We start from the raw sequence: 25,382 nt of genomic DNA, 5'->3' as shown, positions 1-25,382 counted from the left end.
AAAACAAAGACAAAATAAAACAAAGCAGCCTTTCCAAACAAGTGCTAAGAAGTTTCCCCATTCTAAACACAAAATCTGTCTCTCTATGTGGCCTATCAGATAGGACATTTCATTCCTAAGGTGCTACTTTTTATTTCATCATAACAGCATTTTTAAAGGATCATCAACCTCATTCCAATTTTATTGCCGACAATAAGTAATCAATCCACATTCTTGCTTGCTTAGTTATGCTTTTACAGCGTCTAGTAATACATATATACTTTTTAATTTTCTCTCAAATGCTCTCCTGTTCTCCAGGACTATTCAAAGGGGACCCTATCCAGTCTGCCCAGTAATTGCAAATTCTATTAGGATACTTTGCAGAAAATACATACACTGACTTTCGTATTTCTAAACCACAGATATTTTTAAGCATGTCAAACACTTTTTATACATTTCTTATTTTTATGGATGAAGGTTTTGAAAATTTTAATCTCCACATTTCCAACAGTTTCTATAAAAGTCCCTGTGAACTCTGGTTTAATATTCACAAAAATAAAATATAGGTACATTACATACCATAGTCTGTGATCTTACAGGATACTAAATATAGTTCTTTCAGGTTCCTTCCTTCTCTGGCAATCACCTCCACACATCTGGAAGACACAGGAAAATTACTGTTACAAGACAGTACATAATTTTTAAATATCAAGAGCACAATCCACAGGTAAAATGTACTGTATTTCAATTTCTTCATTTTGCAAACGGCTCCATACATTTCACTGAAAATGAATATGGCCACATGTTTACACTGCAGAATAATATTGTTTTAAATTGAATGTCTTTATATGGATATTCTCCCAAGTCTTTGAATATGTGAGTTGCTTGAAATGTATACAGACAAGCACTTTGGAAAATTACACAAATGTGAATTTCCATTTCATTATTACTTTGGAAAGTTTCTGTTGCAAATTTTAAGCTTTGACAGCTTTCTTTTACAGAAGAACCATAAATGCACTGTAATGAGGACAAAATATAAGAAAATATAATTTTAAATTCATGTTTGTATTTCTTCAGTGATTACTGCATGAGTCAGCATTCATCAGGTCATGAAATGTTACATGACCATGGTGTTCCAACACATCGCTGGAGAAGCTTGTTTAGATGAGAAAACAGCGCATTCATTTGCCTTATCCCAACTGAGATGAATATGCAATGAAACACAGAGGTTTTTATCCTCTTGCAGCTTAATTTTTGTAACCAAGAAATCTAGTATGAATTAATTAATGAAATTAAGTAGTAGCTTATTATGTACTAGTGACCTAGCCTATATCACAATGCTATTTCCAACGGCATTGTTTATATCACACCACTCAGAAATCACAGAATCATAAAATATTTTCAGCCCTTTTAATGTAGATCAGTTGTTCATTAGTTTTTCAATAGATCATAGCATGACTATGGTGCTATTTTCTACATAGATATATTTTTAAAAGTGTATTTCATTGGATAAAGTGTAAGAATTTCTTCTGATCCAATATATTTGACTTTAATTTTCAGGTCAATTACCCAATCACTTACTCTGACACTTAAATCAACCCTTGAACAGTACACAAAATTAAATTACTTGCCGATTTCTAAGACAATAAGTGTTGCTAAATTTGTCATACTTTTAAAAGATACACCTAAATCCTCAGGGAATTTTTTCTTCCACTTACCACTTCCAATAGATTATCTCCCAATCTGATTTAACTGTTCATGCTGCCAATTCCAGATTTTAAAAGCAACCACCTAATTCTCACAGCTTACAATAAGACAGTAACTGAACAATAGGCCTTCATACCTATTTGTCCTCTCTCTGCCTCCTTCTTCTAAACCATACAATGAAAACTCACTACTACTAACAATACAGCACACCTCTGACAGAGTACAAAGGAATAGAATCACAGTTCCTTTGACACTATTATAAATTTTCAACCCTGGAAAGCTGTGAGAGCCTGATATTTAAAAATGTTTTGCAATTCTCACCTTACCTTATGAATACACAATGAAAAGAAAGAAATATTTACACCTTTCTAACATAAAGAAATATTTATCCTTTCTAACATAAAGTAACCCCAGAACTTCATGTTTTCATCAGGTTATTTTCCTAAAATAAGATTTAGAGCTTTAAACAAACTCTGTGTACATGGAAAACGTCTGTTACTGTAAGAGATGATTTTGAAGAACATAGTCACCTTTGTTAACTGGCTTACTGAGATAACTAGGTCATGAGAAAATATATTTTATTATTTATTCCAGAAAAATACTTCATAATAATGAGATTTTAGTGCTATTACTGGTAATATGAACAAACAGAAAATCATTATCATGTATTTTAATAGCAGTATTTTCATTAGGCATTTCAGCAAATAAGATATGTTTGAAGAGTCAATGGACATTAAGGTTTATAAAATAAGCTTTTATTAATTATCATATATATAATTTAGCAGGGTAATGATATTTTCAAACACTTCTTACCTTGGATAAAAATTTTGAACCTAGAAAAATAGTTGGAAAATTGTATATAATGACTCTAAAAGTTCTCAAATTATTTTTGCTAATTTTTACTTGCTGAGAGACAACTAATCTAACAAAACTGAAATATAGCAGTGTCTAAAAATACCAACCCCAAGACAGTCAAGATGACATAGAAGATTACCTAATTTTCTCTACAACTTCAGGTGCACACCTTTTCAATCAGTCAGGGTCAAATTTGTATTATCTGCACAAATGCAAAAGCACTTGACTGTGTGGCCCTTATAATTGCGTCCTTTGATCCTTCCGAGTAGTGCCAAATCTAAGGGTAAAGTTTTTTCAAGTGGCTTGAGGGACCTGTTCTCAGTGACATCTTGGTTCTAAATGAAATACTGTTCACCTTCTCCTACCAGGAAAAGAAAACCTTCACAGTCTTCAGCTATATGCATTAAACAGGGAAGCAAAAAAAAAAAAAAAAAAAAAAAGTGGTGCTTTGACTGCTTCATTTCTTTCATTTTTTTTGAAAATATGAAAATCACCTAACATCTAAAAGAATGAGGTAATGACACATCTAGTTTGGAGAAGAAGAATTACATATAGCTAAAATATTGAATTTATGTGCTTTTGTGTGCTTTCTATACCTTGCATAAATCAATCTAATCCCAGCTTTCATTTCTATTATCCTTTCTATAGATCATCCCCATGTAAATCAAGCTGCAGAGACAGAATAAAACAGGCCTCATTTGCCTCTGCTCTGTAGAGGGTCACACAATACATAATTGTTAGTAACAACTGACTTCTTTACAACATAAGGAAAAATAAGAGTAGCTGTGTATTTATTACTTTTACCTTTTACTCTTTGTTGAACATGACAGCAAAGAAAAAGGTTAAAATAACAAAATCAAATTAACCTTTTCTAGAAAGCAAGAATCATCTTAATTCTGTTGTAATAATCCATCAAAATGCTGTCAAATAACTGTCATATCCATCTTTGGAAGTATTTATATTTATGATGTTGCTGAGTTAGACAACAAAGAAGCCTAATGTTAAAAAAAAAGGAAAATCAGGATTATACAGATAAATAAATGAATAAAAGCTATTATTTAAAGCTGTGGCAAATTACGGAAGCAAACAAATCAGAAAACTGAGCCTCATAAAACTTGGGGACTAAACCCTCTCTGTCAGGGACCTAACACAGCTACAGTGGCAACAGCTCTGTGCCAAGGCTGACAGAACGTCTGGAATCTCTTGACCCAAAGTTACTGAGAAGGCTTTTGATCAGCTGTATTAAATGTATTAAAATATAAACAATCTTCCAGAAAGAAAAGAGATTTGTACTCTCAAAATAACTTATTACCAAAAATGAGTCAAGGAATAAAGATATAAAACTATAGTTGGAGCTTTGCTATTATCTATGTCTGGATCAGAGCTGGCCAAAGTTGAAATCTTTTCACTTCTTACTTTGTAAATGAGTATCATTTAGAACTACGTAACACATTAAAATATCAAAACAGGGAACATGAAAAATTGTATGAAGGCGCTGCTTATTTATTAAACCTGAAAATATTATCAAATAAATGCTTACACCAAGCACTCCCAAGATCTGCTCAATATTTTATGAATGCCGTTCTCTGATAGACTGATAGGCAATTCAGATTTATTGCATTTGATTCTAAAAGTAAGAAATTAATATCACACAGTGTGAAATTTACAGTGCAATCAGGAGCAAGAAAAAGGCAAAAAGCACTAATTGCTTTCACATTAACCAGCCAATCAAAAAATATTTAAGAAATCAAGAATGTACATAAATCATACCTACATACTGTTAATTCAAAATAGAGTTACAAAACCACAGAAGTTTGTAAGATAACTAGACATGTAAAATAACTGAGCTCTGTGATGTTGAACATACCCACATTGAAAACATCCCAAAATTCATGATGTTCAGAGACTAATAAACCTAAGATTGCCCCTTACTGTTACAATTCCTAACAATGTCTTTCTACTTTGAAAACTAAAAAGATCTCAAGGTGAAAATAATATAACTATAATGGAGCTCAACTTTAGGCAACTGCTATCAGGAGAAAACTCTCCATCTGGGTTACAGAAACTACAGAAATTTGTCCACTAACATGTACTTCTTCCTACCTGGTCTGTAGACACAAAAAATTATCTAGCATATACAGATTTACAGTTATAAAGCTTCTCTGCTCACAAATCTCTTCAAAAGTAACAAAACTGCATGAGTGAGACACAGACATGTCTACTGACAACTTCAAATTTAGGCCCGTCTTCTTGATAACTTCCCACATATAAATACATGCAATGGTTTCTCAGAGTCAAGGTTAATGACTTCCCAAAATGTAAGAGCTTCAAAATAACAACAAAACTCCAACAAACTAGAAAAAATAAGTTATTTGAAACCCTCTAATTTTCTTCTCTTAGCCCCACATTCTTTCACCTGAATGAAAGCTTAAGGTCAATGAAGTAAGACGCAGGTTTCTACCCGTAAGAAAAGATAACACAGATCCTTGAGTTATGAAAAATAATTGTATTTATATGTATATGTGTGTTTATATATATATATGTATTATATGTGTGTATGTGTGTATACATACAGAGCTATTATATTTTTGATCTGAATCTGAAATCATTGGAAAATTGTGTTTGTGACAACTGAAGGGAACTAATGAGAAAATATGAGTACAGAATTTGTGGTGTAAGTGGTCCTGGGAGACCTTGTTACAGTCTGAGAGGCTCTTCAGCCCTGAGCAGAGCTAATTGGAGTTGCCATGTACTGGTCGTGAGTTTTACAATTGGACAGAGTGAGTGAGCTTCACCCACCACAGAGGTATAAAAACCCCACAACATTAACATACTACCTTGGTAAGGTACAAAATGAACATCAGACTGTTTGCATGTCTTCCCTGGTCTTTGAGTGTATTTGTCTCTGGACAGTGAAAACCTTGCTATCCCTCAAATCATAACCAACAGCAGATCTGGGAAGCAAGAGGGAGCTTGGAAAGAACACTAAACATTCCATGGACACCATAAACCTCTCATGAAGAAATAAACAGTGCTCCTCAAAAATTAGCATTTCATGCGTTAAATTCAGGCAGAAAAAATTAGCTGCACATGAAATAACACTCAGAGTCATCAGCTTTGATGACTTAAATATTGCAATGGAAGGCAGTAATGCAATACAATAACGAAATCTCTCCGGTAACAAAACCAAACCTCTCACCACAGAAGCATATATAGTCTCAAGAAATTGATGTAATCTGAGGCCCACTGCACTAGGAAAGAATAATTTAAAGGCTAAAATAGTGAAAATACTAACATTTTGCTGAGAGATCTCTAACCCTTGTAAAACACTGTAAGAATAAATTATGAACTTAATACCCTGATGGATACATATTCTTGGTTCAGGATTCTCTTTCATTGATCATTTTATTTGCATCATGAACAATAGACCTCTTTCAATGTATTTGTTTTCTAACAATTTATACTAACAAGAGGTAAGATTTTTACATGTTTTTCAGTCACCCTGCTACACAGTTGTTAGTGCCATTTTAGAATCACATTCAAAATATGTATTTTAAAATTACTTTTAATTTCAAGAGCAAGAACTGCATCTATAAGAGATAATGTTAAACACAGAGACAGCAAAACAGGATAAGACTTGTAATCAAAAGCACAATCAGAATTTGAAAAGCATTTTTTGTCAGGACCCAATATGCAAAGTGTCACTAGTTATACAAGTTAACAGCAATTATCTTAAAGCAGTCATTGAGTTGTGATTAGCAGGGAGGCATTCTTTAGAAAAATCAATGTAATTTAAAATTACATTGATTTTTCTAAATAATAATAATCTAAATAATAATAAACTAAATAATCATAAGTTATGCCACTTACAGCACAGGAGAACACATTAGTTTTTTTTCCATGCTGGAACTCACAAATAACAGAGGTGAGGGCAGTCAAGTCTCACAGTGTCTGCTTGTGCTCTGAGCTAGTCAGGTGCGTGCAAGCTCCCATCAGAGAGCTACACAGATAAATGAATCAGCTCTGTTCTTAAGCTATTACGCCCTGTCTTGCAGCAATAAATATCTATTTTCAAATATTTATTAGGAGTCTTATCTAAAATTAAATGCCCCCTGTTACCCTGACTGAACATAAATCCAGCAAGCAATTAAACCAAGAAAGGAGAAATTTAGCAAATTGTTTAATTCTACTTATCTGACTTTTACATGTAGTAGTATTCCAGGTGGCCTTCAGCTTCTTTCTGGCTTGGAGGAACTAGATACCATAACAGATTTAGCAGAAATAAACAACTAGGAAAAATAATCTTACCCTGACCCCCTCATAAATCTGATTTGCCACAGCTAATCATGCTTAAGCCTGGAAAACAATTAAACGGTATTTCTTATTTTTCTAGGAACTCCAAAATATTTTGGAATTCAGATTTGAGATGAAAAGGCCTATCTGATATAGCACTTCAAATACAGATTCCTACATCTGTTGTGGCGACCTGTCTACTGTCATAAGGAAAACCAAGGAACTGCTAACTACCAGCAAGCCCATGTATATTCCTTAGCAAACATTGTTTTGTATTATAAAAACAAATAATGCCTTCCTTCCTGAACTGTTTCAGTGGTGCTTTTCCACTAAAATAATGGCAAAATATTTGCACTCCTAATATGATACTGTTGAATACTCTCCTACAGCGGTCAATAGTTTAGAATCCTGATGAACATCAGTGACAACTGATGTCTTTCAGTGGTCTATATTGGGATCAGAGTTATTTAATATCTTTATCAATGATACAGAGGAAGAGATCAAGTGTATCCTCATCAAATCTGCAGATTAAACCCAAACTGAGTGGCGCAGTTGACACTCCTGAAGGATGGGATGCCATCCAGAGGGCCCTGGACTAGCTCAAAAAGTGGCCCCTGAGGTTTAACAAGGCCAAGTGCTGGTGCTGCACCTGGATCAGGGCAAACCCCAGTGCCAACACAGGCTGGGGATGAACAGATGGAGAGCAGCCCTGCCCAGAAGGGCTTGGGGGTGCTGTGGGTGAGAGCTGGACATGAGCCAGCCATGGGCACTGCCAGCCCAGAAAGCCAAGTGTGTCCTGGGCTGCATCCAAAGCCCTGTGGGCAGCAGGGCAGGGAGGTGATTCTGCCCCTCTGCCCTGCTCTGGTGAGACCCAACCTGCAGAGCTGCCTTAGCTCTGGTGTCCCAGCACAGGAAGGACTTGGAGAGAGCCCAGAGGAGGCACAAGGGTGATCAGATGGATGGAGCACCTCTGCTGTGAGGAAAGGCTGAGACAATTGGGATTGTTCAGCCTGGAAAAGAGAAGGCTTTAGTGTGACCTAATTGCAGCTTTCCAGTACCTGAAGGGACCTCATAAGAAAGATGGAGACTATTTATTAGGGCATACAGATTTAAGATGAAGGGAATAGCTTCCAACCAACAGAAAGTAGGTTTAGTTTAGATATTAGGAAGAAATTCTTTACTATAAGGATGGTGAGGCACTGAAACGGGTTGGTCAGAGAACCTATGGACGTCCCATCCCCGGAAACATTCAGGGCCAAATGCTCTGAGAAACCCATTCTAGTGAAAAATGAAAAGTTTCACTATTCTAGTGAAAAGTATTTCTGTCCATGGCAGGGGCACTGGGACAAAATGGTATTTAAACTCCCTTCCAAGCCATTCTATGGTTTTATGATTAGTGTACCGGTGTAGAAGGAAAATTGCTTACATACATATTACTTCCTCCTCACACAGTGAATGTCATGATGGTTTTGCCTAAGACAGGTGTAATGTTATCTGTCATAATGTTATCTGCTTGCAAATGCAAAAATGTGCAGATTTAAAAAATAATGACTGCTCAGTAGCAACAGACAAGCTGGGGAGTTTGCAGATTGCAGGTTCTATTTCTACGGACGTAAACAAATCCTTGTGAATTTAAACAAGATCTTTGAGGTCCCACTGCCCCAGCAGTGTACAGAGTCGGGGGATGACATTCAGACTCTGAATGTGTGTCATGGCTGAATCGTTAGTTGAAATGATTTTAGTAACTGAAACTGCACATGGAATGAAGTTCAGAGAAAGATCACCACATGTGCTGCAAATTCGGAGAAGGGCAGAGAAGACAGTCCAAAGAAGAAAACCTTGAAGTATTGCTATAACTCCCTTTCTCAGCACAAATCACTCAAGGGCATACACCAACTCAGTTGCACCATTTCATGCATGGGGAGACTGGGCTTTGAGCATGGGTAGATTTAATTCTTCAGCTTTTAGAGATTACATTTACATGCTTCAGGCCTCAAGGTGTTTCCTGGTGTTACAGTGGCCTCCATTTTGATAGACTTACTTTTTTTTTTTTTTTTTAAAGTGGTCTTGTCCTATTCCACTAAGACTTAGTATAGAGTAAGAGTAAAAATAGCCTTCTTTTTTCAAAAAAATCTTCCAAGATTAATAGCAACAGCAAGAAAAGGAAACTGTACTGCTGTGCTCCAACTTCCCATGAATGTTCTTTGGAGTGTGCTTTTAGAATGCCTGGATAAACTTTAAAATAGTTCCATAAAAATGAAAAAATTTCACCTGATATTTTGAAAATAAAATCCTGTGTTTATACAGTTCTGTACTTCTTGATCTCAACTAGAGTACACACATAAGAAAGAATATTTCACAACATTCACTGCTTTATTTTCATACCACAGGCGCTGACATACACGTCATTGAGTTTTGCACATAGGCAGCTAATCTTATCTATTGAGATTTACCCTTTCAATTCTCTTTGCACCTCTGCCTTTTTTCCTAATTAAAAAAAAAAAAGAAATCCTAACCTTTACCAGCTATTCATTATTTTACAGCTGTAAAGACTGCCCTTTCTTGAAATGACACTGCAGATCATGGTTGATGGGTCATGGGGACTGAGAATGGATTTCATCAAGGGTCTCTCCTAACTTTAGGAAAACAGCGAAACTTCTGCCTCAGTTTCTCCTTTCCAAAATCAAAACATATTCTACAAATCTATTTTTTTACTGACTTGTAAACAGATGTGATTAAATATTGCAAAATCTCAGTTCTGTGAAAACATAAAATCCCTATAAAGGTTTGACAAATATTCTCAATCATATTCATGAGAACAGCAGTATTGCTACAGCTAATACCTAAATTTCTATGAGATGAACAAGGTTTACATGGGTAATTTCTTCCATTAGACAGTAGGAGAAGTAAAATCTTTTACAGGACATAAGAAAGCTTTCTGCAAAACAGTCCTATCATCACATCTGATATTTCTCCTCTACTGCTGAAGGACATTCAAGTTTGTAGTGAGTTTCTGCTAATATAAAGAGATGATAGAGCAAAAGAAGAGCCAAGATAATCAAAGAGGAAAAAAATAAAATCCAGTACTCATCATAATTCATGTATCTTTGGAACGGATTGGGGGTCCATTCTCTTTATACTTTAAGAATTAGAGCAAGTTGGTAGATCTCTTACATTCATTTAATTCTGCTGAAGTTAGCAAAACTCATGAAAGAAAAAATCACTCTCAACGCATTTTTAAACAAATGCTATAAAGAGAGATTACAGAATGTGAGCAATAACTGAGTTCTGCAGTTCTCAAGTCTCACCCAAAGGGTAGCATCACAGCAAAGCAGGTATGAGAAATGTGGAATACTTCATACATAATACCTTATCGTAAATATTTCAGCATACAAATTTTAGCATAGGAAAAAATCTCCATGCCTGCTAAAATTACAGAAGTCTTGATTTGCCATGAAGTACTATCTAAATCTTGATAAAAATGCCAGAGTTCTTAGAACTTCACTTGAAGAAAATGCACCAAGATAGCAATGTCTTTAAAACAAACAAACAAACAAAAACAAGCAAGACCAAAAAAAAAACCCAACCAGCTCAAAGGCAAATTTCAGAAGCTCTTCATGAAATGATAGTGAATTCCTTTCCATACATCTGGCTAGCTAGCACTTCTTTTACTGGTACACTGCTTGGAGAAAGAAAAAGACCACAAGCCTGATGATGCTCTATATGATTTGTGTGAAGCAAAATTGCATCCTTTTAACTCAGAGCATATACTAGCAAATAAATTTATTAGAAGCCAAAAGAGCATTATTTCTTTCTATGTATCATTATCTTAATAGATTGCCAATTATAGTCCCTAAATGCAGATTTTAACACCACCTAATAATGCATGAACTTCACCTAATGTTATTCAATTCTGAAAGTACTTAAGAAAACTTTTCATGTAATCTTACTAGAAAATAATCTGTCTAGAAGGAGTATTGGGATATATTGTGTTCTTTCAAACTGTAGTGAGAAAACATGGTAGTTTTCAATAGCTGGAAATTTCAAAATTGAGCAATTATAAACACATTCACAAATAAGTGAAGAAATATATTCATTCCCTCCTGTCTTAGGGCCCCATGAATCTTGCTGATATGGTTCTGATTTTGGTAGGAATTCAGAGGGCTGGTAATTATTTATTTGGAGTATCATAGCAGAGTGTACAGTTTTGTAAAAGAAATGTGATTAGTGTTACCTACCTGCACTTACATCTCAGTGTTATCTCACTGGCTAACCCAACAGCTATCAAGTTATTAAAAAGTAATAAATTGCCACCCAGAAGAACAGAAGAAAAAAAAAAGAATTTCAGACCAAGACCAAAATAGAAGGATTTTGACTAAAATTGTATGAATTTGCTTTTTTTTCTTCCTAATTTTTCAGAAGCATTTAACAAACCCAGTGGTTCAATATCATCTTCTACTGAGATTTTCAGTTCATTGATGCGAATATCTTAAATCTTGACTGTCTAAGTTTAGATGTTGTCCCAGCAAGCCTCAGCTAACTTTGCACTGAAACAGAACAGAAATAATCATGTGATTCCTTAATGGCATCTCAGCTATGACAGTGACTATTATGTTCTGCTGCAGGACAACCACAAACAGCATAAAATGATTTCTTAAACTGATCCAGCTATACCCACAAGAGTGTAACTGCCTAAACCACTAACATTATGCAGTTAATTAAAATCTGCATATTAAAAAACCTAAGGAAATTTCCATGCGTTGTATTTTTGCCTCTCTGAAGAGCTCAGGCAAGAATTCCAGAATGTACTCATAAATCATTATACATGACTATCATTCAACAGATTTTCTAGCAAATGATTATTAATAAAATACATATAAAAATCTATGAAATCACCTAACTGCAGATTTACCTTTCCCTACTTTCCCGTAGTAATATTATATTGCATTAAAGTACTAAACTTTGCTGATAGTTAAAGCTTTCCAAGGAAAAGACAGTGTTAACCTAATTAGTCTTAGCTCTAAAATTTGGCAGTCACTTAAACCAGGTTAAACAGAGGTGGAATTGTCAGCCGCTCTGTGCAAGAAGTCATTTCTGTATAAACGCAACACAGGCATATTTCCCCACTCACCAGGGAAGACAGGGGAAAAGCAAAGTAACTAGAGTGTGTGCTTGATAGAAACAGTGAGGGGAAGAAAAATGTTACATACTTTCCATATGTGCAACTCTGAGAAATCACAGAAGGAACAGTACTAACATCTAAGTATGCTTTGCACTTTTTTATACAGGTAAGCAAAGCACAGAGGAGAACATGCTGGTGGTCAGCCAGAGCAAACAGCTCCACTGTCCAGCACAATGCTCCAGGGTTTTACAAAATTAACTCAAAACATATACTATTTGCCAAGTTGTTCTGACATCTACCGGGTTCAGAATTTCTCTCACTATCACCACTTTAACTGGGGTGGCAGGTATTAGAAGAAAAGTAAAAAGAAATCTCTGAAGCCCATTCTGGATTTTAGGAATAAAATCTGTATTTAGAGGACACTTTGTTTTCCTTACCATCCACTGTATGCTAAAATATTCACAGATTATACTGAAAACAATGGTTGAAAAAGATTATGTTGTTACTCTCTTAATTTTGATTAAATTACTAGTTTTCAAGTTTCACATGGATGCTCCAAGCATTTCCTACATTACTAGCAGAACACGTAAAGCAGTTTGCAACTCACTGCTAGACGCAGTCCTGTAACACAATAATTTAAATTTTCATCCAGATAAAAGCCTTCTTGATGTTCTTACCAACTTGTTTGTACCTAAGATAGGCTCAAATTGAGGTCAATTTAAGTTTCCAATTGTCTTTAGAACCCAACATCCACAAGAGAATGGAAAACTTATTTTCTAATTGTAGGATTGGAATTCCATTAGGAGGTAAATACTCAGCCAAAGCAATTCACAAAGCACAAGCGATGTGCTCAAACTGGATTGAAATATGAGTTTCTAACTGTTGCTCCAATTTAATTTTTTGTCTAGTACTTTCAGCAGAAGAACATAGGATTAGTCTGGTCTAGAACGAACAACCTCCCCCACAGAAACGAAACCACAAGGACCCACATTTCTCCATAAATCATAAATGCAAAATTACTTGCCATGTCAAGTACTTTGAAATCTGTTACTCCAAGTAAAGATTCTCTAGGTAGTGGCCTCAAACATTACTAGGCCTTCAAAGTAGCTTGATGGGAGGCTTAATTACCTCCACAACTGGTTACCTCAAAGTGTTGACAAGTTCTTAAAGTATTTCCTGCATCAGTTAGTATCCTAATGTGCTTATGGAGATGTGTTTTAGTTAACGTTGCTCTTGGACATACCAGGAAACATACAGGTAGTGATATGGCAGGCTAAATCTGTGGCTTGGGGCCATGGATGGAATAAATGAACATTATTTAACTGCCTGAAGGTATGTATCAGTTTCCTCCAAAAGAAACAACAACCAAATTGTGCCCCAAAAATCAGAACCAGGCTCTTCATATTCCCATTCTAGTGAGTTACACAACTGCATGAAGTTTTCAGGTAAGGCACCTCATTAATAAGTGCCTAATGTCTTTTTCAATTTCAGCAACTTTGTGTTTAATCTTAGATTTTGAAGAGTTCACTTACTATTTCCTCCTGCTATCTGGATCAATTCTTCAAGTATGTGACTAAACTTTTCCTTGGTATCTCTACTGGTTTTTGTTGAGAAAATGACAGTAGCTTTGCTAATTTTTGTCAGAATAAAACGAAGAGAAGTATCAGCAAGAAGAGCTCATGCACCTTGAGTTCTCATTCATTTGCTTTAATGTGACCCTCCTTTCCTGTTTGACTTGTTTGTGTGGCTCTGGTTGAATCATTCACCACACCCTAGGCATCTCAAGACATGATTTTGCTCATCATCATGAATAAAGGTTTGAGCATACAAAACTAACTCTGTCCCCACTGATCTAATGAATAAAGTTTATCTTCTCTGTGATGAAGTTTGGGACAGCAACGAGACTAGATCAATATGAAATGTTTCTGTGTTAGGTGGGGCAGTAAGTTGAGGCAGCAGACCATGAAAAACCAACATGACATCCTTTCCTGCGATTATATCAATCAGCAGACACCTGTCACCAGCCAATGTTCCTCAGTTCAGCAGGAGCCCAGTGTGGTCAGACAAGACAGAGACCATCATAAGTACAAACCCAAAGAACACATTTGTATCCGTATCTCCAATTTTTATTTCAGCCACCACCAGATTAATTTTAAACCTGCACCTTGTGAAGAAGTTTTTGAAGTCTTTATTTCTTACAAATATGCAGCTTACATATTTGAATCTCACGAAGTAAGATTTTCTGAACCTTCCAAATTGCAAGTGGTGCAGAATGTGACTGTTTCCTTATGGAATTCTCCTGTTGTATTTTTCCTGACTCCTGGTTACACTCTGCATTTTCACTTAAAAAATTGTAAATGATGAATCCCAGCCAACAAACATTCCGTTCCACTGTATACTACAGTTACAAGCCCACTGGCTCAGCAAGGTACAAGAAGGAAAAGATTTTTGAATTGAGTATTTACATTTCATTTGAATGACCTCTAGATGAGGGTTAACTTGTTTTGTTAAAGATTTAGTTATTTCTGATAACATCAAAGAGTCAGCTATGATCACTGCAGAACCAAAACCTCTGAACTGTAGACGACTAAGGAAGTAATAAGCAGACATCAATTTAGACTGAAATGATAATGTCACTGTCATGTCACTATAATGTCACTGATAAACTGTTATGTCACAGTTTGCTGTCTTATGACCTTCTTTAATGCTAAGTTTTTCAGATAAAGGTTTTCATATGTAGTGTAAATATTTCAACGCAGAAATGTTAGAAATTCAGAAATGTATTTAAGAATGTTTTAATGCATTAATATTTCTAAATAATAACATAGATGGAAACACAGTATCTGTGTATTTTTATACTTAATGTACGTTTTTCCTTTTTTGGTATAAGAATATAAAAATAGTAAAATAATATGTGCAGATATACTGTAGAGAGGAAAAGGTTTTACAAGATCTAATTCCACCCCTTACTATGACCCACAAACAAAGTACTGCCACCTTGTGTAAGTTAGACATTTGTGAATCTAAGCAAGTCCAATGCTAGTTTTCTCCTAGGAAATCCCACAAGTGTGAGTATCTTTTTTTTTTTCATGTTAGGAATGGACATGGTTGCAGTCACACTCTGACTACAGCTCAAAGAGCTGCAACTCACAAAACATTGAGAAGAAATGGCTTTAAAATACTCCTCTTAGTATTCATAAGTTATTAATTTCAAATATATATGCCTTTCAGCCACCCTGACTCAGACATTCCATAGGATATTACATTTATTAGCAGCAGTGTGAATTTTCTATCCACCGTTCACCTTGATTTCAAGTTCAGACTACTAGCTATTATCAATTACTTGACAGTCAGTGTTTAAAAAAAGGTAGCCCCCCTTTTGAAGTGAATTTTAATTAATCTTACTTTGGATATAAACAAAAGTTGCTAATTGATAAATTAGAAGAACAGCATTTCAGTGAAAAGGATGCAACACCAAAGGCATCTTAAAATAATTCATAAACCTTTGTTACTGCAATATGCTGTTAGAATAATAATCCACAATCTTTAGCATGATACAAGAAACTGAGATGACACTAAACACTTGCAAGTGAGACAGATCTAACTGAAATATAGGTAACTCTTCCATTAAATCCAGATTTGAAAACTTTTCTGTCCTTTAATAACTCTGTTAGTGTGGGAATCAAGAAACAGCCATAATTATTGCCCACCAGTTGGCATCAGCTATAATAATTACAATCAACTCCTAACAGATTATTCTGAACTACTGTCTCTTTCAGTGTAAGAAATTATGGAAACAGTGTCTGTTCCTGCAAAAAATACAACAGTGATCACAGTAATCTCAGATCTTGGTTTCTTGTATGCCTCTCTTATGCCTCGCAACTGGACACAAAAAGATTTTCCCTTTTTCCCCTCAGCTCGTTTCTCTTTACCACTGGTAACCTGTGGCTAGCACAGGTCTTTCCCATGAGAATTCCTTTTGTGTTTTATAAATAAAGATAAAGTTTGGATGTTATTGAAAACAGTGTCCCAGGATTTGGATAGTGCAGACCTGGCCAATCTGGCCTAGGGGGAGGTTTCTGACTGACCAATCTGGGTGACCTTTGAAAACACTATATATATGACGAAATCAAAACAATAAAGGTCTTTCCTTCTTGCCACTGAGAACTGGGTTCTTTTCTCTGCTAGCGGCTCAACAGCAACAGTAACCTAGTGATTTCTAAAATGTTTCTGCTCTGTGTGGCTTGTCTTTGTGAGAAATGCTTGGACAAAGCTGGATAACTTTGCCTTCACTGCCACCCTCTGGGCTCTTTACTTCAAAAATAAGACTCTGAGCCGTGGCACAGAGATTTCAGGATGGTTTGACACACACTTACTAACTACAGTAGTGCCTACTTACATAGCACCTTTCTCCTCCAAAAAGATCTCTGTCAAAAATGGCTTTACACATGTATTGGTTACATTGCAGCACAAATTCAAAACCAAGAGCAGTTAGAATCATTTTAAGCCTAGAAATACAGATAAGCCTATACTATTACAAAATAATTATAGAACCTATATTTTCAAAACTGATTTATGACTGCAGATGAAGACAGGTCCTATTGCTAAGGGCTTACTATTTACATTCTTATTTCAGTTACAAATATCAAAACCTCACTGAAAATTCAAAGTCCTCAGGGTCCATTTTCATTTTACCAAGTTACACAGTTTCACCACCATAGGTTCCCATACTAAATATATGCTTATGATACTGCTTGTCAAAACATCTGAGAAGCTTAATTGTTTTTTTGCTTCATTGGTTTTGGGGTATTTTTTACACAAAAACGAAGAGGTTGGGGTAAAAACGAGCCCACCCAGACTTGGGCTGCAGCACAGGAACAGCTCTTGAGATGGAACTCGGAGTCTGTGTCCATGTCTTGCCATTGTCTTAGACAACCACTGTGCACTGTAGCATATTCCCTGACAACAAGGAAGGTAATTAAATCCCTACAAAGGTGGCTGTAGCCTGAGATGGTTTGGAAGGGTTGGCCGGTGGGAGGTCCACCTATATGAAGAGCTGGAATGGGAGACTAGTTATTATCTTTTTGCCTTCTTAACCATGGTCTTCCTTCCCCTCCAGGGTCCACCATGTTAACTTACGCTCAAAATTATTTTCATTTGTACTCATCCAGACTAATTTTGTTTAATGTGTGAAATGTCAAGAGTGTGAAGGTTACTAGGGGCAAAAACAGTGATGTTTGTCAAACACAGTGAAAAAGAATTTTCAGGTTATGTTCACACAGTGGGAGTTTTTGATTTCCTACACGGTTTGGAAAACTTCTTTAACCAGGTAGGTCTACTAGAAAGAGTCATAAAATAAGAATATATTTATACAGCCAATTAAAGGAAAAGTTAGGCAAATGGGTAGCATGTAAAGAATTAATGTTTTTCTCAAGAAAATCTCCAAGTATTTAAGCCATGGGGGAAGAAAAGTTGCTTTGCAAACATCCAAGAATTTAAAATTATGTTTTTCCTCTTACCATAGCAAAATAGAGTATTAGAAGAACAACAAAAAAAGAATATACTCCTTGGTTTATATATAACATGGTTCTAAACTTTGTTTATGCCTCATATAAAATGATTCAGCAAACCAGCAAAACCCTACTCCCATCACTGACTTCATAGGCCTCTCAACCCAACAAGTTAAAGGAAGGCAGAAGTGGCCACTAATCTTTACAAGCACTCAAGTTAAAGTCAAAGGCATATAAAGATTCTTAATAAGCTGTTTCTAAGGATTCCCAAATACGTCAGCAGTGGTCTTCGAAGACAATCACAATAATGCAATTAACAACTTCTCATACTTTGAAATCCCCTACAAACTCACACTCCAATACTGGCATCTGAAAAGAGAAAAAAAAGGAAGAAAACAAATAATTTGTTTTCCTCTTTCATAGAAAAGAAAGTAGGAAGAGGGATGTAATCCATGAAAACTTCCAGAACTGCAGATGTAGGTAAATAAAATAGTGAGATACATTAATCAAGTGACAAGAAAAGAAATATAAAAGACTAGGACATCAGGAAAAAGTTCATTTCCTAGTATAAAAATAAATGAGCTACAAAAACTTTTACATAGGAAAAAAACATTTGAAGAAAAGAGTGTTTAAAAGAATGCCTTTGGAAACAATACTATTAAAAATCAAAGATAAAACCGAGTCTTTTAACTGAAGTGTTGAATGTGCCAGTCAACAACCCAGATGGTTAAGTATGGTCTTATAGCTGCTGGAAAAAGGCAATGGCATAGAAGTATTGTCAATGCAGATTTTCCCCTACAATTATATATTACATCCATATATTTCCCAAACATACTGGGAGGCCTTATTAAAGATTTTCAGGGTTAGTTTAAACACCTTATATCGGCAAAAAATAGCTGCTCACAATTTTGTTTCAGCTTGTTATATTAAGCATAAATATGAATTTTAAAAAATGTAACACCATAAAGCACCCCCAAACTTACTATATATAACTCCAGGGAGAAAAAAAGAAAATACTGTGCCTTTAGGGAGCAATGAAAATGGATTTACAGTTCTCATAAAGAAATTGCAACAAGTTAGATGGTTGTAACAATTGAAACTGAAAAAAACCCAACAAACAGGTTTTTAATGTTGAATGAAGTTCTTAGTACAGTAACAGTTCATGTTTTTGGAGAGCAGTTTGAGCTGAGCATTAACTTTAACATCTATATTTGTACACATGTGACTACATTTGCAAACAGATACACAGCCTCCAAAGCATCTCTATGAATAAAGGCCAGATAAATATGCATGACAATGTATGTTCATTAAATATTGAACTTTTTATTGAAAATATAAGTTGCTATACAGTCAAATGGAAGAATTCATCAAATGTGACAAGGAGCCAAAAAAAAGGAATGTGTACAAATGAGATACAGAACCAAATTTATCTGAAGAATTTTACATGAACTTGCCTTCCTTTGGTATTTATCTACAAGTGAGGGGCAGGCAGACAGACTTTACACTTCAATTTGAAACTTAGAAAATTGCAGAAAAGTGTCATATAACAGCACACAGAGTGTCTTTACCATCAATCAGTTAAAAAATAAGATTTCCTCCTAGTCCTCCAGAAAGAAGCCTCAACACTTCCTCAAGCCTTTCATGCTGACACTCATGTTTCAGAAAACTGTAGCAGCAATCAGCAATCAGCAGAGCAGCTGAAATTCTGAATCTTAAAACATCCAACAGGAATGCAGGAGACAGAAGAAAATCAGTCCAGCTTTCCAGAACGGGTGGGAAGTTCAAAATAAATGATAGAGCCTGCTATCTGCAGCAGATCAAAGGGCTTCAAGCCATGAATTAGACGTGGCCTGCTTCATACAGGTAACCCTTACATGGGAGGATGAGCATCCTTTAAAATCCTCAGGATAATTCAGTAAAAATCAAGATTCCAAATGAACCTCAGCACATTGTGTATCATACATTTAGACATGCGTCAGAGCCAATAATAGTTTACTGCAGAAATAAATACAGCAAATATGATTTGCCTTCTACATATGGCTTTTTAAAAAAAAATCACAGCCTCTTAACATCAGTTCATTTATTTCACATAGGAAAAATACATACTCTTTGCTCTTTCTGCAACAAAAACATCAATGCAATTCCTTTTAAGTGTATTGAAAGCAGATGCTTCAGCTGTCTGGTTTTTATAACTAAGATAAAATATGTTGCCTTATGTACAAAAATAGGAGCATTTCTAACAGTACCGTTATTTGTGAGTTGAACCAAATAGAAAACCTCTTCATAGCAGCAGTTTAAGAGAAAGAAAACTATGTATAATTCAGCTTACAATGCCAAATATGGTAGCACTCTTGAGCCATTTATCATGAATTTCTGATATTGTAAAAATATCCTTATATTTAACAGTACAGGGGCTATTGTCAGAAGTTAGGAATGCTTGTTTCTAGCAGAAAGAAGAATTAATAAACCCTCATATAAGTACTGTCTCAAATGGTATTTGAGAATGGGACTGGCTTTCATTAGAGTAAACCTTATAAAAGAAATCAAGGACTATTGGAGAAATCTGTTATTCTAAGGAGATCCATTTTGCCTGAAGCTGGGTATTGAAAACATCTTGTTTTCAGTGTTTCATGGTAAACCCATAGAAACATTATAAGTTTCAAACAGTTCAGGGTACATGGAAAAGCATTACCTGAAAAAAAGTGGGGTATCCATCTACAAATATTTACTTTTATATATTTGCAACCAGGGCTGTTGGAGATATACAGCTATATTGAGCTTCGTGTTTCAAATAAGACACTTTACTTTAGTCAGAACACTCCTAGAAAAATAAAAATTACTCCTGACATCTTGTCAAAAATATTTGCAGTAGTATTTTGTCACAGATTTTCAGCAAGAAATGAAATTTTCCCTTCATCCATCTATTATGCAAGTGTTTTGGATCTAACCATCTAAATTTTTTTCAACATCACAGAAAGAATGGACATGACTCCCACTTTTATTCCCACACTGAACTCTTGCGTTGTGTTGTTTATGCTGCTGCAAAGATTCTCTGGCGTATGATTCAGGGCATATGACCTATGCATATCTTCCTCTCTATTTTCTTCCCTTTTTTAAGTTGTTTTTTTAGTTTGATTCCAAACATTTTTTACTTTTCATTACCAGAATGGACAACAGCCTGTGGCCTCCAGCCATAGCCAGCTCTGAAAGTGTAAGGGTAGAAGTTATGCACCTAGAAACCCAGAGTACAGCAACCCACAAGTGACCAAGACGGGTACTACATGTATCAAGGTACATTCCATGTACCACCACCAATTACCTCTGGTACCATACTAAATAATAACATCTACACAGGAATGTGGGACAAAACTGAAGGCCACTAAAGATACACTATAACTAACCAATAAAAAATACATTCAAACAAAACCAGAATCCACGTTGCGAATGTAGACCCCCAGACCTTCACCTAGAGACATCAGTCTGTTTAAGAATCACGCTAGAAAAAGAAGCAACCTGAATGAATATCTCCTTCCATCAGGGCTAAAGTGTCCCCAGCCTGTAACTATGACGAATGCCATCCTTTTACTTTTTTAACTATTTGGCCATGCCAACGAGTTAAAAACATCCAAAAAAACAGTGGCTCTTTTCAGCTTTTGATCAGCACACTTCTGAGCCTGCTGTATTATTTTCTTCTCACCTTCTCACCTGGCTGTTTGCCCTTTCTTAAACAAGCTCCAGAAGAAGCTATTCAGTTCTATGATTCTGTGATACAAAGTGGGTTAGAGTAGAAAGATGAGGAAGATAACTGCTGACAAGTCTTCCTGACAGACAAATGAAAAAAGAATTCCACAATTTGACCTCCAGGGGCTCATGGATTTACTGTTGGTGGTTCAGATTCACGACAAACAATAAAGTAGTTTCTTCTACCCAAGTGAAAACAAATACACAGTTCATCCAGCTTCATACGGGGATTAGCAAACTATTTCTCTATACTCTAATTAGCTGGAACACAAAGAATAATTAAGTGCCTCTTTCCATAGAGAAATATGGGAAAACATCCATTAACAATTCAGACAAAAACCATCAAATGTTCAGATCCTACATGAGGAGGACTGTTTTCTTCTGTTTTCTTCTTTCATGAGTCTTGGACAACCTACAGAAATCAACACTGCAGTCAAAAACCTTAGGTCAGTCAACCACCTTGACTTGAAAGTCTGAAGAATAAAGCTTCTCAGGAGATTAGTAAGATTGCTTACAAAGAAATTTTGAACATGTCCAAACTACAGTTGCAATTATCCAAGCCAAAATTAAAAAAAAAAGCCTCTAAATATCAGACAACAAAAAGCACATTACCATCTTAACACATTACTACAAGAATAAAAAGGTATCAGAACAAATGGGTCACAGTCCAGATGCAACACCCTTTCTGCAAAATACAGCATATTCCTTGCCACAGGAGCAGAGAAACAATCAATCTACAGGTTCTTACCCTTTAGCAACTCCTCTAAATGCCAGGTATACAAGTCAGTCTTTGGATTTGAAAGCTACCTCAACTCTTTGTACCCAAGATCCTTGTGCTCCCTGAAGACCATAGGTGTCAACAGTAAAGCTGTTCTTTTGAAAAAAGATAACATGCATAATATTAAAATATTGAGAGTTAGGAATTGAAATAGTTTGAAAACAAGGTTAAAAGATAAGCCATGTAAGCCAGTAAGAACCTCACGTGGTTTAACACAGTGAAATGTTGCTAGCCTGTCCTTGATGCCAATTTAATGTTAAAACCTAGCTCTGGAGGCAGGGTCACTGAGGTTCTTGTTAAGAAGAGATCCCTTGGGGTGACTGTCCTCCCCATCCCATGGTGGGGGTAGGCGGGGGTGCAAGCTGCACGGTGCTTAATTGCTGGGTGGGATAAACCCTGACTATTTTCTACTTTTACATGGTAAATTGGGCATTTTTTTGTACACCACTACTACTTAAAATGCATGAGATAAAGCTCATAAAATAAAAGTTTTCTCTATGGAGGAGTCATCCAGCCGAGCACAGCAAACTTAACATGCAAATGCTTATTGAAAAATATCCCAACCTGTCAGCAATCTTCCATTCATTGAGTTAACCAAAAACAGTGATGCCTCTCTGGTATTTCAAGAGCAGACGCAAGATCTCCACACACAAGTCCTTTCCAGGTGAAGGTGATGTGCCAAACAGATGCCTCAGCATAACATCTTGGGTGATTTGAAGGTCTCTCTAATAATCCAGGCACTCTTTGATGACCACCGTGCTACACAGAGAGACATTCCCTCACTTAGACAAGCCAGCGTCTCTGGGAGGTGACTGTCTGTAGCGTGACTCCAGTGAAACTGGGTGTTTTCCCCAGAAGAAATTGTGTCATGCAAGTCCCTCTTTGTCACACTATACAGGGGTATGAGCTGCTGAAACTCATAGTTAGAAAGCATTGGCTATTTGGCCAATCTGGACAGGTTTTTAGCTCTAGGGCTTGGCTATTCATTTCCCTTTATTGTCAAGGGAACACTTAACTACAAATGCATTTGTTAAATTAATGCATCTGTGAAAGCTGCTGCAGCTTATTGAATAGCATGTAAACTCAGCCCCTCAAAACATACAGACATTTTGTAATACAGTGCCTGCTACACAAACCAAAGCAGTAATAATTTCTAGTAGGACACATTACACAAATGATCACATTTAAAGTAAACCTCAAACATGCATGTGCTTTCACTAATTTCTGTGATCTGAGAAATGCTGCCTTTTCTCATCTATTCCTTAATAAGCTTTCCGTTTGGCATAATCAAATAACTGCACAGGAAGCTGGGAAGCAAAATTCTGAAGGAAAATAGCAGCTCTGTTTAGCCTTCTTGGCCGTTAAAAATGTAACCGTAAAGCATGAAGAAGAAGGGCAACTAGGTGTAAATGTGACATATTCTCATTTCTGGTCAAGGGTCAATGCATTTCCTTCCTGACCCAGACAGAACACAGGTTACAAAGGGCCAATCTTGCCATAAAGACTGTAGTGGTTAATACAGATTACACAGGTTAATACTGGCTTATACAGTAATCACCAGGAAAATAATTTACATTATAACTTCATTTTTAGCTCTTAGTCAATTACAGAACAGCTATGAATAATTATTAAGTCATTACAGAACACATTAAAAGAAAAAAATATTGAATGTGATCAGACTAGAAAAATCTAAAAAATAATATCAGAACATAGACTCTTGTAAACAGAAAAGAGTTTATGTAAGCTTACAGCACCACTGGAAGTTCCGGCACATGTGTTTGTACAATTGATATCAAAATGAGAATTTTTAATACAGTTCAGTTCTCCATTCACCAGAAAGTTAAAAGTTACTTAGACTCCTGATTTGCAACAAATTTCTGGCACAATAGCACAAAACCTGCAATCCTACCCTTCAACTTTATCTTTCATACACTGTTGGGATAGCAACAGCACTCAGAAACTCACTGAATACTGGGGTGAGTTAATGGCACAAAGACCTCAAAAATAGCTAAAGATCACGTGAGGAAGAAAAACATATATACCAGCAATTTTCAGGCATTCCTTTCTCTCAGTGTGAAGTTTTATCCCATGTCAGAAGATTACTAAAATTTTAGAATGTTTTTAAAATTTTAAGGACAACTGCAATATCAATAAAAGAGAAATTAAATAGAAAAATCAATAGAAACAGGATACAAAACTCCTGTGGTCCCAGTGATTACCTGAGCGACTATGCTCATCAATGCAAAAGGGTTATTAGAAAAAAAACAGCAAAATATATATTGTATAATATGAAAACCTTAGTCTGTCTTTTTGGTGAATAAAATAGTGGCTGCCCTTATAAGAAATACTTCATTAAAAAAAGACTAAATTTCTTAAACTTTCTGGATTGCTTGAAAAAGAGCATAATTCCATATAACTACCCTCATTTTCTCCATTTTGAGTGACTTGTTAATAATGACTTGATTATCAAGCAATTCATATAAAAATTCATTTTTCACTTACAGAAAGCTCATGAAAACTAAATGGTATAATCAGTATTATTTACACTCACATGCAGGAAGCCCAATAATTTGCTTATTGGTCTGATTAAATCTTCAAAGTGGGGACTTAAATGAATGCATACAAGAAAAGATACAAATGACAGAAAAATATGATTGTATAACAGAAAAATAGGTAAATTAGTATGAACCTATAGAAATGTAGGAGATTAGCATCTTCAGTTAACAGTAAAAGTATTTTAAAACTGTAACTGTATGTTTGATATGTCTGATATATCTGATTCACTGATAACATATGAAAATATGATAATATTTTTTAGATTAGGCATTAAATGATAAAGTTCTGTTCCAACAGACATTGGTTCTAAAGCCATCTCATTGGGTAGGAGCTGGAGGTTTTCTTTGAGTTATTTAATAACAGACATTATAAACAAATCCACATGACAGGAAGGTTTAATTTTCTTTTTATAATAAAGCTAATTTTAAAAACCTGGATACCACAGCTGTTTGATTCTTAAATGCTAATTGAGGTACTTATTAGAATTACTATCTGAAAACATTTTTCATTCATAAAGTTTTCATTCACATGATTTAATTCCTGTGTAATATTTTAAAGCATTTAATTTTAAGGGAATAAAGAAAATGAAACCATGAAAGAAAAATTATGACAATGAATTAAAAAATACTGGCTACCAAAACACCAAGCATGAAGAAAATAAGAAGAATTAATATGCCAAGAAAGTTTGTGCTTTTTTTCCACATAACTATCTATATCACTTTATTTTTATTTCAAAACCCCCAAGATTTCTCCAACATAAATTAAGCAGAGGAGAGCAGTAGTCAGCACTACAAAGGCACCTCCCTGGCCCTCTAAACAAATAAGTAAACAAATTAAAACA

The 25,382-nt window shown here is 35.5% G+C and overlaps 1 protein-coding gene across 1 annotated transcript in view; it reads right to left on the bottom strand.

The window, feature by feature from the left end:
- FBXL17 (F-box and leucine rich repeat protein 17) overlaps window positions 1-25,382 on the bottom strand; it is a 275,511-nt gene that overhangs the window by 98,451 nt on the left and 151,678 nt on the right. The window contains exon 6 of the mRNA XM_085042609.1: window positions 559-635. Coding sequence (XP_084898735.1) covers window positions 573-635 — 63 coding nt within the window. The 3' untranslated portion in view covers window positions 559-572. The remainder of the gene's footprint in view (window positions 1-558; window positions 636-25,382) is intronic.

The sequence above is a fragment of the Lichenostomus cassidix genome, chromosome Z, assembly GCF_008360975.1.
Source record: "Lichenostomus cassidix isolate B80296 chromosome Z, HeHo_3.0, whole genome shotgun sequence".
Lineage (NCBI taxonomy): Eukaryota > Metazoa > Chordata > Aves > Passeriformes > Meliphagidae > Lichenostomus > Lichenostomus cassidix.
Note: the sequence above shows the minus strand (reverse complement) of the source record. Positions and strands in the feature narration are given on the sequence as shown.